This window comes from Chaetodon trifascialis, chromosome 3 (genome assembly GCF_039877785.1).
Source record: "Chaetodon trifascialis isolate fChaTrf1 chromosome 3, fChaTrf1.hap1, whole genome shotgun sequence".
NCBI lineage: Eukaryota > Metazoa > Chordata > Actinopteri > Chaetodontiformes > Chaetodontidae > Chaetodon > Chaetodon trifascialis.
This window is the reverse complement of record NC_092058.1, coordinates 6,872,925-6,886,275: the sequence shown is the minus strand read 5'-3', so window position 1 is coordinate 6,886,275 and position 13,351 is coordinate 6,872,925. Positions and strand designations below refer to the sequence as shown.

General features: G+C 40.5%; 2 protein-coding genes across 2 annotated transcripts; both read left to right on the top strand.

Moving 5' to 3' along the window:
* Window positions 1-84: 84 nt before the first annotated feature.
* On the top strand, window positions 85-5,798 carry yod1 (YOD1 deubiquitinase). Its single transcript, XM_070959708.1, has 3 exons — window positions 85-141; window positions 2,463-2,675; window positions 3,040-5,798. Exons 2-3 carry the CDS (start codon window positions 2,468-2,470, stop codon window positions 3,735-3,737), a joined length of 906 nt encoding a protein of 301 aa, XP_070815809.1. The 5' UTR covers window positions 85-141; window positions 2,463-2,467; the 3' UTR covers window positions 3,738-5,798.
* Window positions 5,799-7,091: 1,293 nt separating this feature from the next.
* Window positions 7,092-12,937, top strand: LOC139328898 (specifically androgen-regulated gene protein). Its single transcript, XM_070958972.1, has 4 exons — window positions 7,092-7,145; window positions 10,310-10,463; window positions 10,688-10,883; window positions 10,992-12,937. Exons 2-4 carry the CDS (start codon window positions 10,359-10,361, stop codon window positions 12,059-12,061), a joined length of 1,371 nt encoding a protein of 456 aa, XP_070815073.1. The 5' UTR covers window positions 7,092-7,145; window positions 10,310-10,358; the 3' UTR covers window positions 12,062-12,937.
* Window positions 12,938-13,351: the final 414 nt, after the last annotated feature.

Below are 13,351 nucleotides of genomic sequence, written 5' to 3'. Positions count from 1 at the left end.
GCTCTCAGCTATTAGGCAATTTACGGTAACGGCGCTGGTTTATTAGAGCGTCATGACGTCATATAGACGTAAACTGACGTTCTACACATCGGTCTCTCACTGGATGTTTATTGTTTGAGGCAGTGCTGCAGTTAACAGCAGGTAAGAAAACAAAATAACTTAACTCATTGTCATGTCGCTTAAGATACTCTGTCGTGTGCATATACGTCCGTTGACAGTTAAGAGGGTTTATTGAAGTGTAACCGGTAGCGAAACACTCGGAAAAAATGTCCATTTAACGCCAAGTCAATGTGCAGGTTAGCATGCTAAAGTTAGCAGAAGATAGCTGCATGATATAGCTAGCTAACGTTAACGTTTGTCTATGACTCCGGGTAAAGAGCTGTGTTTGTTAAGCAAAACTTTCAGGATAAATGTCACTTGACTATCTGTCGAGTTATGCGACAAGTGGTTCCATGTAACACTGCTTTTTTCTAGTTTTTCAGGGAGTTTCTAGCTTAGCGCTCTATCTGTTTGTCTTGCTGTTGAGTTAAGTCGTCAACGTTAACTGGCAGAACAAAGACCTAAAACAAAGAAATGCCGCTGTCATGTGTTCTCCTCTACTGCTGCTGATCATCAGCAGTTTAATTGTTGTGCTGGGTCCATTTGGAAAGCAGTATTATAACATAAAGATCAGCATAATGTCGGGTATCCAACATCCTGGTTCTTGCTGTGTTGTGTTGGCTAACAAATATAATTAGCCAGTGCAAGCTAATAAAGCTCATAAAGCATCAAAGTTAACACTGCTAACTTAGCTAGTTGAATAATCACCACATCAAAATGTGAATGCAATAGACTTCATAATCAATTCGAGCAAGCAGCATTGTGGTGTACAATAAGTTGTGGAGGAAGTATTTATATCTTGAGCAGAAGTACTAATACCACATTGTAAAATAACCTGTTACAAGTACAAGTTTTGCATTGTGAATGTTACTCACTTAAAAGTAAGTACAATCATGAAAATGTATTTAAAGTATTAATCAATGCATGAAATGTCCCCTGTGACCATTACACTATATATTATGTCATTGGAGTATTCCTCATGTAAAAGCAGGATTTTACTGTTGTATTTAGTTGAAATTGAGCTAATTTTATCATGTAAAAGACTGCAACTAATGATTATTGTCATTATTGATTGATCTGCTTATTAAGATTCATATTAATTGATTTATTTGGTATGAAAAATTCAGAAAATAGTGAGAAATGCTGTCACATTTACCCAGCGCCCAAAGTGACATTTTCAAAGAGTCGCTTTGTCCATCCATCAGTCTGAACCTCAATACTATTAGTAAATCACAATTAAAAAGCACAATACTCCCCTCTGAGACTTAGTACCTTTAAGTATCTTAAATCTGTACTTAAGTACAGTACTTGAGTAAAAGTACTTCGTTACATTCCACCACTGGGTACATGCATATTTTCTGTAAGGATAAAACCATATTTAAGTGATTTAAGGTCTCTGAAACCCCCTCAGTGATGGCATCTGGCCCTGTTTGTGCCTCACAAAATCTTTTTTTTTCACGTTTATTAGACTTGTGCATAAATTAATTAAGATTATTTTATTTTAATCACAAATGAATATCACATTGAAAAATTGTTAATCAAACACTAATCTTGTTTTCATTTTAATCTCCATCAGACATTTTTACATCCTGTCACCCATCCTGCCTCCTCACAAAACCTACAACTCCAGATAGTTCAGTAGAAATTTGCTCATTCTCAAATGGGGGCCACTCCTCAGCAGAGTTAATATTTGAGAAGCTACAGGAATTTCAAAGTGAAACACTGCCTGTTGTTTACTTTTGGGCTAACACTAACCAACTGTTGACTTTTCTGCAACTGCTATTTAAATAGGAAATTGCAAAATGTATTTGGAAAACTAAAAGTTTTTCTATTGTGCTACAGAAATGAGAAAACTACATTTTTAACAGCAACACACAGACCATCTTCACTTTGTGCTCCTTATTATAATCATGTCCATGCAGCCCATAACAGCTTTGAAATGGCAGCACAAGTTTTATTTTCATTTCAAAAATAAAATGGTGAATAAAGTGACTCTTTCATTTACCAATATAATTCATTGACAGGCCTTTTGTCTTTTTTAGAATGACAAAAGTCTTTGCTGTGCTTCATGACTGTGTGAGTCACCAAAATTAACAACAAACAGTGAACAGCTTTCATCTCTGCACTGAAGACAGATTACCCAATTCTCAAAATGTGTTTCCAACAATTCAGTGTCTTATATCATATTTGCTTTCAAGCATTAGAATGACAGCAGCAGAGGCTTTTATGGTCATTAACAAGAAAAACTCCAGAATGTCTTCAGGAAAGCTATTACAATCTCTTTCCAGCAAATGCCTCGGTGGATGGGTAAAGTTCAAGCCAAATAGTTGCAGTGTTGCTGATATGTTGTCATGTGATTGCAGGTAGGATGTTGCGGCTTCGCTGTAAAACCAAAAATGGGAGCCACATAATGCAGGGCTTGACTCATCAGTCCTGTGTGCAAGAGCTGAAGAGCAAGGTGGAGGAGCTGACGGGTATCCCCTGCGATGTGCAGAAAATCATGGTCGGTTATCCACCCTCCAGCCTTGATCTGCGAAATGGAGATGCTCACCTCAAGGACTACCCCATCAAATCAGGTATGTTGTTAGACATTCAAAATATACAGATAACCTGAACCACTTCACACCATTTGTTGTTCAAAGATTTTAGACTTTACTTTATTGATCCCAATTTGGGAAAGATTGGGATCAATCTTGGGAGATTAACTGTTTAAACTACTGTTGTATAGTGTATATTTTGACATGAAGTATAATGACTGGGTGAACATTTAAGTAAGCTTTAGAAGAAATAATCATTACGAAAACTACAGAATTCTGCAGATTAACCAGCATAACTGACACCACTGGAATGTTTTCAGTTGACTTCAGTGCTTTGAGGGACTCAGCTCTGTTTTTTTTTTTTTTTACTAAAGTCTGAACTGTGGTGTGTCATCCTCTGCAGGAGACACACTCATTGTCGAGGAAGAAAAAAACAAGCCAAAGCCTCAGGATCATCCCACTGTGACTAAAGTACCACGCCTGGAAGCCTCACCTGTGCTGGCACGTCGAGTGGTCCCAGCTGATAACTCCTGCCTCTTCACCAGTGTGTATTATGTGGTGGAAGGCGGGGTGTATGACCCCGCTTGTGCCCCAGAGATGCGAGGCCTCATCGCTCAGATCGTATCAAGTGACCCGGCAGCTTACTCGGAGGCGGTGCTGGGAAAGACCAACGAGGAGTACTGCTCTTGGATAAGACGTGACGACACCTGGGGAGGAGCCATCGAGGTGTCGATCCTGTCCAAGTTTTACCAGTGTGAGATCTGTGTGGTGGACACTCAGACGGTCCGAGTGGATCGCTTCGGAGAGGATGCTGGCTACCACAAACGTGTGCTGCTCATCTACGACGGCATCCACTACGACCCACTGCAGAAAGAAACACCTGGCTCTGACGCCCCACCCCTGACTATCTTCTCCACCACAGATGACGTAATCCTGGCCCAGGCCCTCGAGCTGGCAGACGAGGCCCGCCGCAAGCGGCAGTTCACGGACGTTAACCGCTTTGCATTGCGCTGCATGGTGTGCCAGACGGGCCTGGTGGGACAAAAGGAAGCTCGTGAGCATGCCAAGGAGACAGGCCACACCAATTTTGGCGAAGTGTGAGCGTTATGTTGTCTTTTGTCCCTCTCACAAATACAAATACAACCACCACCAACCCCGTGCCCCGTGTCTGGCAACTGTTGGTCTGTCTGTCAATCTGCTTGTGTGATCCTCTACCTCACATTGTCCAGCGACATCTATGGAGAATCTGCAGACACTGTGTTCAGCCTCTAACCGGTTCAGTATTACTTTTAAACTGCTGTCAGTTCTCAAAGTCAGAAATGCTACTGCAGTGCTCCGATGTCATTAAACCATCATTGTAGTCTGTTAGGGATGGTTTCAGATCTGTGACTGGGTCAAGTAAAATATGCAAACAGTTCTTAGGATTTGTTTTAATCTGTTTGGAGCACTCGATGGCTGGGTTGTATTGATAACTCTCCAAATAGTCGCTGATGTGTTGTCAGTAAGAAAATGCACCAAATTGCCAACAGTTACTGCGACTTGTATGTGATTAGAAAAACAGCCATCTGGCTCTAGAAAGAATTTAAAACAACCACTAAGAATGATTTGCACTATGATGTATTCACTGTTGTCTTAAGCGCAGCACACAAAGTTTGACTGTTATTCATCATGTTGGTTATGTAGCATGTTTTTTTATTTCTGTTGTTGACAGATCTACGTCAGAAACTAAATAGTAAAAACTGCTGATTTGGTTAACTTTCGATGTCTGAAGTGTTCAGCACAGTAGGGCTGTTAATGCTAAGCTGGATTCATCTTTATACAAATGTGCTATTTGTGACATCTTTTTGAATTTACTGAGCCGTGGTCGTTGAGTGTGGGCTTTGAGATTGAGGTTATGCATTTTGAAATACAGTATCATGTTGCAAATTGTGATCAAAATTAGCTGAATTACTAATGTGAGAGACTTTTCCCTTATTTTTTTTTCCCCTTTTTTGGATGTTGCAACATGGTCATCAGTGAGGTTATTTTAAAGTAGACAAATGTAATGGTGCTGAAAACAAAACATTTTACAAAATCAGTAGCTCTTTGTTTTTCTTCATGGGTACAACAGTTTTTCAGGAGTGTCATTTTTAATTCTAGTGTGTAATTTTCAAATGTCATCATGCTGTAAGAACTAATCTTTTTAAAAATGCATTTTTTTTGTTTTATATCGCTGCATATTTTGAGGAACACTAAACATGACGAGCATTACATTTCAGAAAACAAATCATTGTGAGAAGATGGTGTTTTGAGTGGACGCGTGGAAGACATTCTGTATGAGATCAATCATGTTCACTTGATGCATTTACTGTTCAGGTACTGTCCATACATGATGTGCTTTGCTAATCAGTATTATCCATTTACATTCACAGTTTTCACTTCCAAGCTCACATTTGCAGCCCAAAAGTAACTCTAGTCAGGGTGTTTGAAAACTATGAGTGAAGGTCAGGTTTGGTTTAATATTTAGTGCATGCAGTCCAAAAAGTCCATTCTGCTCCACTGTTTTGCACAATTATAGCATGTTCTCAGTTTTTTCTGCTAAAGTCAGCCCTCGTTTCTTTGCTAGTTCCTTTGTAACTCACTGCCTGAAAAGCATGCACTAATATTAAACCACAGCTCAAAAATGTTCAATTGGAGGAGATCACGAACATATTCACAGGATTTTTATTTTTTTTTCCTTTCAGCTAAGTTTATTGTGGCCTCGTGTTGTACAGAACCAGTATTTGTACTTCACATGTCTGTGATGGCAATATTGGTACTGAGTTGTTGCCAAAAAGGAAAGTTTGAGAGTGGAGAGGCTTTTTCCTTTTTTTTTTATTAGACTCAGATGGTGTTGGGAATAAATGTAACAAAACTAAAATGTCAAATTATTTCTTTGTTTGAATGTGAATGACTCTTTTTTTGTTTCCTCATCTCTTGCTTTCTGTTGTTTAACAGTGATTATGGATTAACAGGCTTGCATAAAAGTGAAACTATGAAATGGCTTTGTTGTATTTTGTATATACCAAGTTCTCATGACTCTTCAAGGACAATAACCATGAATGTTGCACACAAAGCACTACAGAATAACTGGATTTACTTGATTTTTTTTTTTTCAATGTTGTGTCACAATTAAAGGTTCAAGCTGATGACGTTGAGTGCGAGTCGTTTTGTATCTGCTGTTTGTTTTTCAGTTAACTCAATCTTGCTTGGTCATTATGTTTCATGTCAGTAGTGATTTTTCTTTTAGTTACTTTGTTGAACTTGCTTTCTAATTATTATTGTAATACTAATTGTGCTCATATTGCCCATCTATTTCTTTCCTATTGACAATCCATGGCCAATGGAAATAAACCCTAGTTGGCTCAACAACACTGATCCTGCGCCATCGTAGTGGGATTACACTACCTTCATGTTATTTTAGGGAACATCTACGCTCTCTTAATAGGATCAAAGATTTGTTCACTAGCTGTTTGACCAACTGTAGCAGCTCCCACTGCTATTACAAAAGAAGATGTGGAAAACTAGGAGTTAACAGGTGTCAATAATCATTTTAACAACAGCTGCAGTCAGTCCAGCTGTGCCCTTAGTCTCACCTTTGGGTTTTCTCTGATGATTAGCTAACAGTCAGGCTTCCCAGCTCGCAGCTTGGAAAGATCTATTTTACATTTTTTATTTTAGAAATGTGCTGACATGTCAATCAAACTCTTGGTATGGACCATTCAGTCTGGTATGAACGTTATCTGTCAACACATTGTTTAGTTGTTCAACCGAAAATAATAATAATTCGTTCATCATTTAAGTAATTTATAGAGAAAACATGTCTTTCATTCCCTACTTTCTTTTTGATAAGTGTCATTTTTATGCAAAAAGTGCCAAGCATTGCTGTAGATTTAAATACCCAACCGGATATGAAGTAGTTAAAATCAGCTCATCTACAACAGGAAAAAGCAACATAAAAATATTAATCCAAAATCACAACAAAATACTGACACTATTTTTCTGCAGATTGAGTAGGCTACTTTAACTTTGAGTACATTTTCCTGATAATACAGTTTTACTTTTTTTACTTTCTATTTAAATATTGGCTCATTAATGATTTGTACTTATTGTTCAACGTGTAAAATAACAAACAAAAAAAAAAGCATTCAAACCTTAAGTTACTCACTTATGCTGTTCTAAAAATGACCGTGATGCGATAAGTCAAGTAACGTTGATGTAACGAAAACACCAGTAATCACCTCCCAGAGAGTAACGAGTACTCCGTAGCAGCGACTGAGACGCCGATCAACAGATTACTGCAGTTGCAGGTGCCATGACAACGAGGACTCGTGAGTCTTAAGGAGAACGCTGCGCTCTGATTGGCTAAAAGCTTAGGGCACAAAGTCCTTCATGCAGCTATCACACAATCGCTCGCGCACACCGCGTCCTCACTTGCACGAGAGGCAAAAGATGGATGAGTGACTGAGGTGCGGAGGGTCAGACAGGTACGTGACCGACGGGAGCAGCTTTCACCGGAAAACTTTAACTCTGTGGTCCGTTCATTCCACTTATTGTCAGTTTAAACACCGTTTTAAGTTAGATAGTGTTGTTTAAATCGAGTTTCTCTTCTGACGTTAACAGGTGAATCTGTAGCTCACGTGGAGTCAGTTATGGTGGATTCAACTGTTTGTATTTCCTGACTAAATCCTTGTTTCTTTAATATTTTGTTGACAGATACCGATCCTCTCCGACTTTATATTTGTTTATAATTGAACCCTATAACCTTATATGTGTTTACAGTGTTTAGTCAGCTTTTATATTATTTGCAAACTAGTTTTACTTGTCTTCCGGGACTGAAGTAAAATCCTTATGCATACATAACACCTTTTGACTGGTGGATATTTATGCGTGTTGTAGAGACTGGATTTGGGACAGATAATCTTTATTATACTTAAACAGCCTAAAATAAACTAGCAAAATAAACAAAATTACAAACCATGCTGAATCTGAAGGCAGAGGGTTGACTTCACCCGGTTACATCACATTATGTCATAATTAAGTATAATAAATACCATGGCCGGGTGCACTTTTATAGCCACAATTAATGTTATGAGGAATGTGTCAGACGGTTTTGTGAGAGCTAAGCTCACCCTGGTTTTCGTGGCAGTTGCCCTCATGTTGATAAGTGCATCTCTGTGGAGAGAGCATTATGTGTTCTCATTGTCCTTTCACTGGAAACTGTCCATGGGGGTTAATGACTAACTACTACTAAGTCTAAGTCTTATTAGCCTGAGGTTTTGTTATGACAGCGATAAAACCCAAGTCCCACAACAGACTTCACAGCACAGGAACACTTCAAAAAAATGATTTTGAAAAAATGGGTAGCTTTAAAGTTGAAGTCTATCCGTATTTTGCTTCCAGGCCACAGCAGCTGCTCTTGTTATTTGCATGTGATCAATCAAGATTGTGTCGGGTTAAAACACAATAAATGTTATCTCAGAGTTTCCGCTGTTCCACAGATTCGTATCCTGACCTGCATGCAGCAGGACAGGTGGGGATATTTACATATTGGCCTGGTGATAGGGGCTTTAAAACTCTACAGCGATGGGATGACACAGTAAAGCATGAACAGCGAACAGGAGGGCTTTTGTGCCTCTCCAGCAGCACTTCCCTCTCAGGTGTTGAAACTTATCCGAAAGTGAATTTCTTTTCACTGGGATCAGACAGAGGTGGCTTTATGCTAAACTTCCAGCCCTATTTCTGCCATTCCTGTAGAAAAGCTGAATGCACCAGTTTGTTGTGGCAGAAATCCCATTCTTAAATTGCTGTTAAACAACTGCTCCTTTAGTTTCTAATGCATTTACAGTACATGCACCATTAGGAAGATGCTTTTATCCAATGTGTCTCACATTGGCAGAATAATGTCTACAATTTATCATCCCCAGGTGGAGACCAATCCCTAATGATGCCATTAACATTCGCATTCTCACCACCTAAAACACCCAAATTAATACTGTTCTAATACTAGACTGTTACAGTAAGACAGTGTGGTCAAACTGCATATCATATAGCTTTTAGGAGATCATTGCTGCTGCTGCTGCCCTCAGCTCCCTCGGAAACTGATCCGGTCGAGGAAGATTAGGAGTGGCATGTGTGCTGTAATCTGAGTCACATGCAGTAAGAGGACTAGTTCGATATCTGTCAGAGACACACTAAGCTATGATACACTGTCATTCTGTGAGAGGAAGGCTGTCCTGTCATCAGAAAGCTGGTGTTAGACAGGTCTGCGTGTGAGACTGAGCAATTTAGAAACCTGGAAAACAGAAAATTACATCTAAACACATGCATCTTATAAAAGACTGTTGCATCAGTGTCAGCCACTCAACTACAGAGTATGTATCTTTTACATTACTCTGAACCGATTGCCAAGCATTCTGTACTCTTATAACTGGTTTTCAGGCAGCCATTAGCAAAAAGCTTTTGCCTTAAATCCATCACAGTTAACATTTAGTCACCTTAGTTTGTCAAAAGCTACATTAGAGTGAGGCAATAGTGAGCGTGGATTGTTTTGAAAGTTTGTTTGCAAGCTTCAACATCTCTAAAGAAAAAGTCAACTGTTGAAAACACAGTCGACCTTACAGAAAGTCAGGCCGTGAACCAAAGGGCCACAATGCAACTGAAAAGCAGACTTGCCAGCATGCACAAAAAGACAGAATATGAGGCCATACGGAGCCTTTACAAAAAGGCAGTCATTGCCGACTCTCAGCATCCTCTCTTCTCTGAATATGAACCTTTGTCATCAGGAAGAAGACTGTATGTGAAGCAGTGGACTGTAACACTGAGCAATTTCCCCTTGGGGACAATAAAGTTTACTCTAGACGAACAATTAAAAGCTATCGATAGCTGATTCTACAGAGGCTGTGAAGGGCTTTTAAACACTTTTTATTCTGTTGTAATGGTTTGAGTTGTCTTTCGACACATATAAATTCACCTGTAATAGTTTTGAGTTTCTCTTGCAACACTTTCCCCTAGAGCTGTGGGAGTGCTCACTGTCATACTGTGCCAACCATTGGACCCAGCGGTAGTTCTTTAATGGCATGATGATGTACAAAGTCTACAAATTGTGCTCCCTCATCAAAGTCATGCTTTTAGAAATGTGTTCCTTGGATGCAGATTCTTATGCAACACATTTGATTTCTTTATTGAAATATTGACCCCTACACAGCTCAGCCACAACGTAGGCCATTTTAACACTACAGGCTGATAACATGAACGTAAGACAGAACTAATTTCAAAGGTAACACAAAAGCTATTGGAAGGTTAGAGCTAAATATTGCAAGGGAGATACTGCAAAAGGATCGGAAGGAGGAGGAAATATTTTAAAGAAAATTCCCAGTGTTGTACTTTAGGGACTCCATAGTCTGCATATTGTACAAAAAATGAATGCAAATTAATGGCTGTGTGGATGATCGATGATCTGACAATCTGTGGAAAATTATCCAATGAGACATAAGGATAAACAATGCGGTTAGAATATGGAAAACAGCTAGTATGATCCATTAAATGGAATCTACTTTTGAATACTGTGGTGGTGTTTTTAGAACAATGCTGTTCTGCCAAGCTTATAGAGGAAAAGTTTAAACTGTAATTCTCCATGTATACCTTTTTCAGAGTGAAACACAACAATCACTGCCACTAAACCTGGATAAGTAGGGCACTAAGATGCCCAAAAGCGATACCTGGCCAGGTGGCTTTGGATTGGAGACGATGACCGGCATGGACAGTGCTGGCAGCTGTGACAGCATTGTCAGTGCCAATTCTGGCTTTGTAAGTTACTGACGTTACCCTCTTTGACCTTAATTCTACTCCAACTCATTATACAAAACTACATGAAATATCAAGACAAATCCATGTACTGAGAGCTGAAAAATACAAGCTTAAGTTTCATAGGTAGAAGTAAAAGGTTTAAGGCTGAGGAGTTTATGACACTTTTGGGGTCTGTCATTGTGGATTCTTCACCAACATGAACGTCCTACTTTTATGTATTTCAGAGCGATGACAGTCTGGAGCACCTGTCTGCTGAGGAGAAGGCCTGTCTCATGTTCTTGGAGGAGACTATTGAGTCTTTGGATACTGAGGAGGATAGTGGACTGTCCAATGACGAACCTGACCAACTGCCCAACCCTGGCAGCGTTGCTGCCAAAGTGGCTGACCTGTCAGCTTCCATGAGCAAAAGCAAGCTCAACAGTGAGTTAATCTGGGGGCACAGATGTAGAATTAGCTTGTAGTCAATGAAATACTTAGAGGAGAGATCTGTTGCATCTATAGTGACGAGTGTGCTTGTATTTCTTTCAGGTTCACAGAAACCTGCCTCTAAGGAACCCATAGAGGAAAATGTTGACGCCATGCAGAGCTACCTGGTTCCTACAACTCTTGTTGTGGCAAGCAGCCCACCATGTCTTGTACCAGGTGCTAAGCCAGACAAAAACCTCAGCTCTCAGCCTCACTTCAGTCCTTCAGAAGTACCTTTAGAGGTCAATGTTGTGATACCTTCTGTCACGAAACCCAGGGATTACTCTTTTAGGACAGCTGAAGGTCCATTGCCCAGAGGTCCTCTGTCCTATGAGGCACTTGTTCATCTGCGGAGGAGTGCCTCCACTAAGAAGACACCTTTATGTCCCACAGTTGATCACACTGTAGACTTGGACAAGCACCTTCCTGTTACAACGGAAGACCCAAACCTCAGAAACCCGCCGAGATCTGACAAATCCGACTCACGGTCAAAGACAGGTCCAGTTGTTGCCCCAAAACCCAAAACGATTCCTGCCAACATATCTGTAAAAATACAAAATGAAGCATCAGTAACCTCAGATGCTTCACACGGTGTCAAGCAAGCATCAGATCCCCAGGTCGTGAGACTGGAGGCTTTGCAGAAACTGGGCCTAATGAAAGACCAGCAGTCCAAAAATGAGACTGTAGCCCCACCGCTTCCCCCTAAATCTGACTCCTCTTTGCATCCAACATCAAACAGATTCACAAAAGGCCCATTTAATGTTAATCCATCAAGAAGCCCATCGTTCTGTTATTCTCAAGTGCCCTCAGAACCCAAGAGCAAGCCTCTGCAGAACAGTGCCAGTTTCCATCACTGCTCCAGACGTGACCAACAGCCTGCGTCTGTATCACATCCCAACGGACTGAAGGCACCTAGTCTGGAACGCTCCATCACCTTGGCGCACCACAGAAATGGCGGAAACTGTTCCGAACCGCGAAACATTGCAGCCGCCATGCCAGTGAAAACCACCGCAGCAGCTCAGCTCGAACCCCACAAAGCCTCAAACTCGGTCGGATACACTGTGATGATGGTGCCCGGGATGGGAACCGATCGAAAAGAAGCCCTCAGGAAACTTGGACTGCTCAAAGACTGAAACAGATGAACAGCAGAAGTCCGCCTGCGTAAATGCAGGAGAGGTTCAAGAGTACCATCAGCTTAAAGAGAGTTAGAGCGTTAAGCGGGAACTTGGCACTTTGGCAAACTTAAGCAGAGCAGGATGAAGGAGAGGAAGAAAAAACGAGGGGCAACACCAGCACTTTTAATGTAGGTCGTGATTACGTACTTTCTTATTTGAGGGCAGTTTTTTTTCCAGCTCTTGTTCTTTTGTAGGTTTCAGGAGTATCTGAAGGTGCACCTTGCACATTTAAACCCCTGCGACTGCATGGTATCGTAACATAACGCCACCTAATCAGACATTTCTTCATGCACTAATATGCACACACAGGCTTCAAGAAATGATTTGTCCTTGAACAAAAATCACTTCTTTGAATGATGGTTATGTACTGAAGCAAGCCATATTGCGGCTCTCCGTTCATCTTGTTCCGTACATAACACGCTGCTCCGTTGTACTTAAAGAAACGTCAGCCCAAATCAACAGACTTCTTACATTCCTGATCGTTTCAGAATTCACAGATGTGCCTATAAGTGCATTGTTGAGTCCAGTATTGGAGCAGTCAGTTAATGCTTTCAATGTTTTGGGGTGATTTTTCAGAGTTTTCTCTAATAGCTACCAGCAGCACATTATTATTGAGATCTGATGCAACGATAGCTCACTGATTTGTTTCTACTGCTGTTTTATACAGTGCTTCTGGTTTAGGTGGTTTTAGAAATTTGGGATAAACGTAACTGCCTTCATCGATTAATTACTGGAGAAGTTCATACAGAATAAAAAATAACAGCAATGTGATTATTTTTACCTTCTCTTTACTATTTCCGTAAATACCGGTGAAAATAAAGCCTGCAGCTTACACACTGTGTGTTGTCATCTTCATCCTCAGGTTTAAACACAGCACCACACCTTATGTCAGTCCACCTGTTTCTGTGCAAGTAATAAGTAAAACTGCACTGTGGCTTTACGTCTCTGCTCCGTCCAGCACTCCACTTACAGAACAGACTATCAGTCGTACTACTCATCTTACACGCCACTCGAGCTACGAGAAAGCCTGCTCAGCTTTTCTTCCATTATCCGATTATCTTGAGCCCCACCTCCGTGTGAACTCTGCAATCCAGTGTTTTCCTTTGTGTTTTCTCCTTATGCCTCCATATGTAAGGCTTCTAATTCCTCCCACTGATTTATTTGAACGGCAAGGCATTCGTTACGCAACAGTCTCGAAGCCACTGAATAAGCGTGCAGTTGATTATTGTAAGAGATGATTACAGTTGC

Coding starts and splice junctions, on each gene's coding strand:
- yod1 (XM_070959708.1), top strand. CDS start 2,468: ATGTTGCGGCTTCGCTGTAAAACCAAAAATGGGAGCCACATAATGCAG. Junction 2,676..3,039: donor GGACTACCCCATCAAATCAG/GTATGTTGTTAG, acceptor CATCCTCTGCAG/GAGACACACTCATTGTCGAG.
- LOC139328898 (XM_070958972.1), top strand. CDS start 10,359: ATGCCCAAAAGCGATACCTGGCCAGGTGGCTTTGGATTGGAGACGATG. Junction 10,464..10,687: donor TCAGTGCCAATTCTGGCTTT/GTAAGTTACTGA, acceptor TATGTATTTCAG/AGCGATGACAGTCTGGAGCA. Junction 10,884..10,991: donor GAGCAAAAGCAAGCTCAACA/GTGAGTTAATCT, acceptor TATTTCTTTCAG/GTTCACAGAAACCTGCCTCT.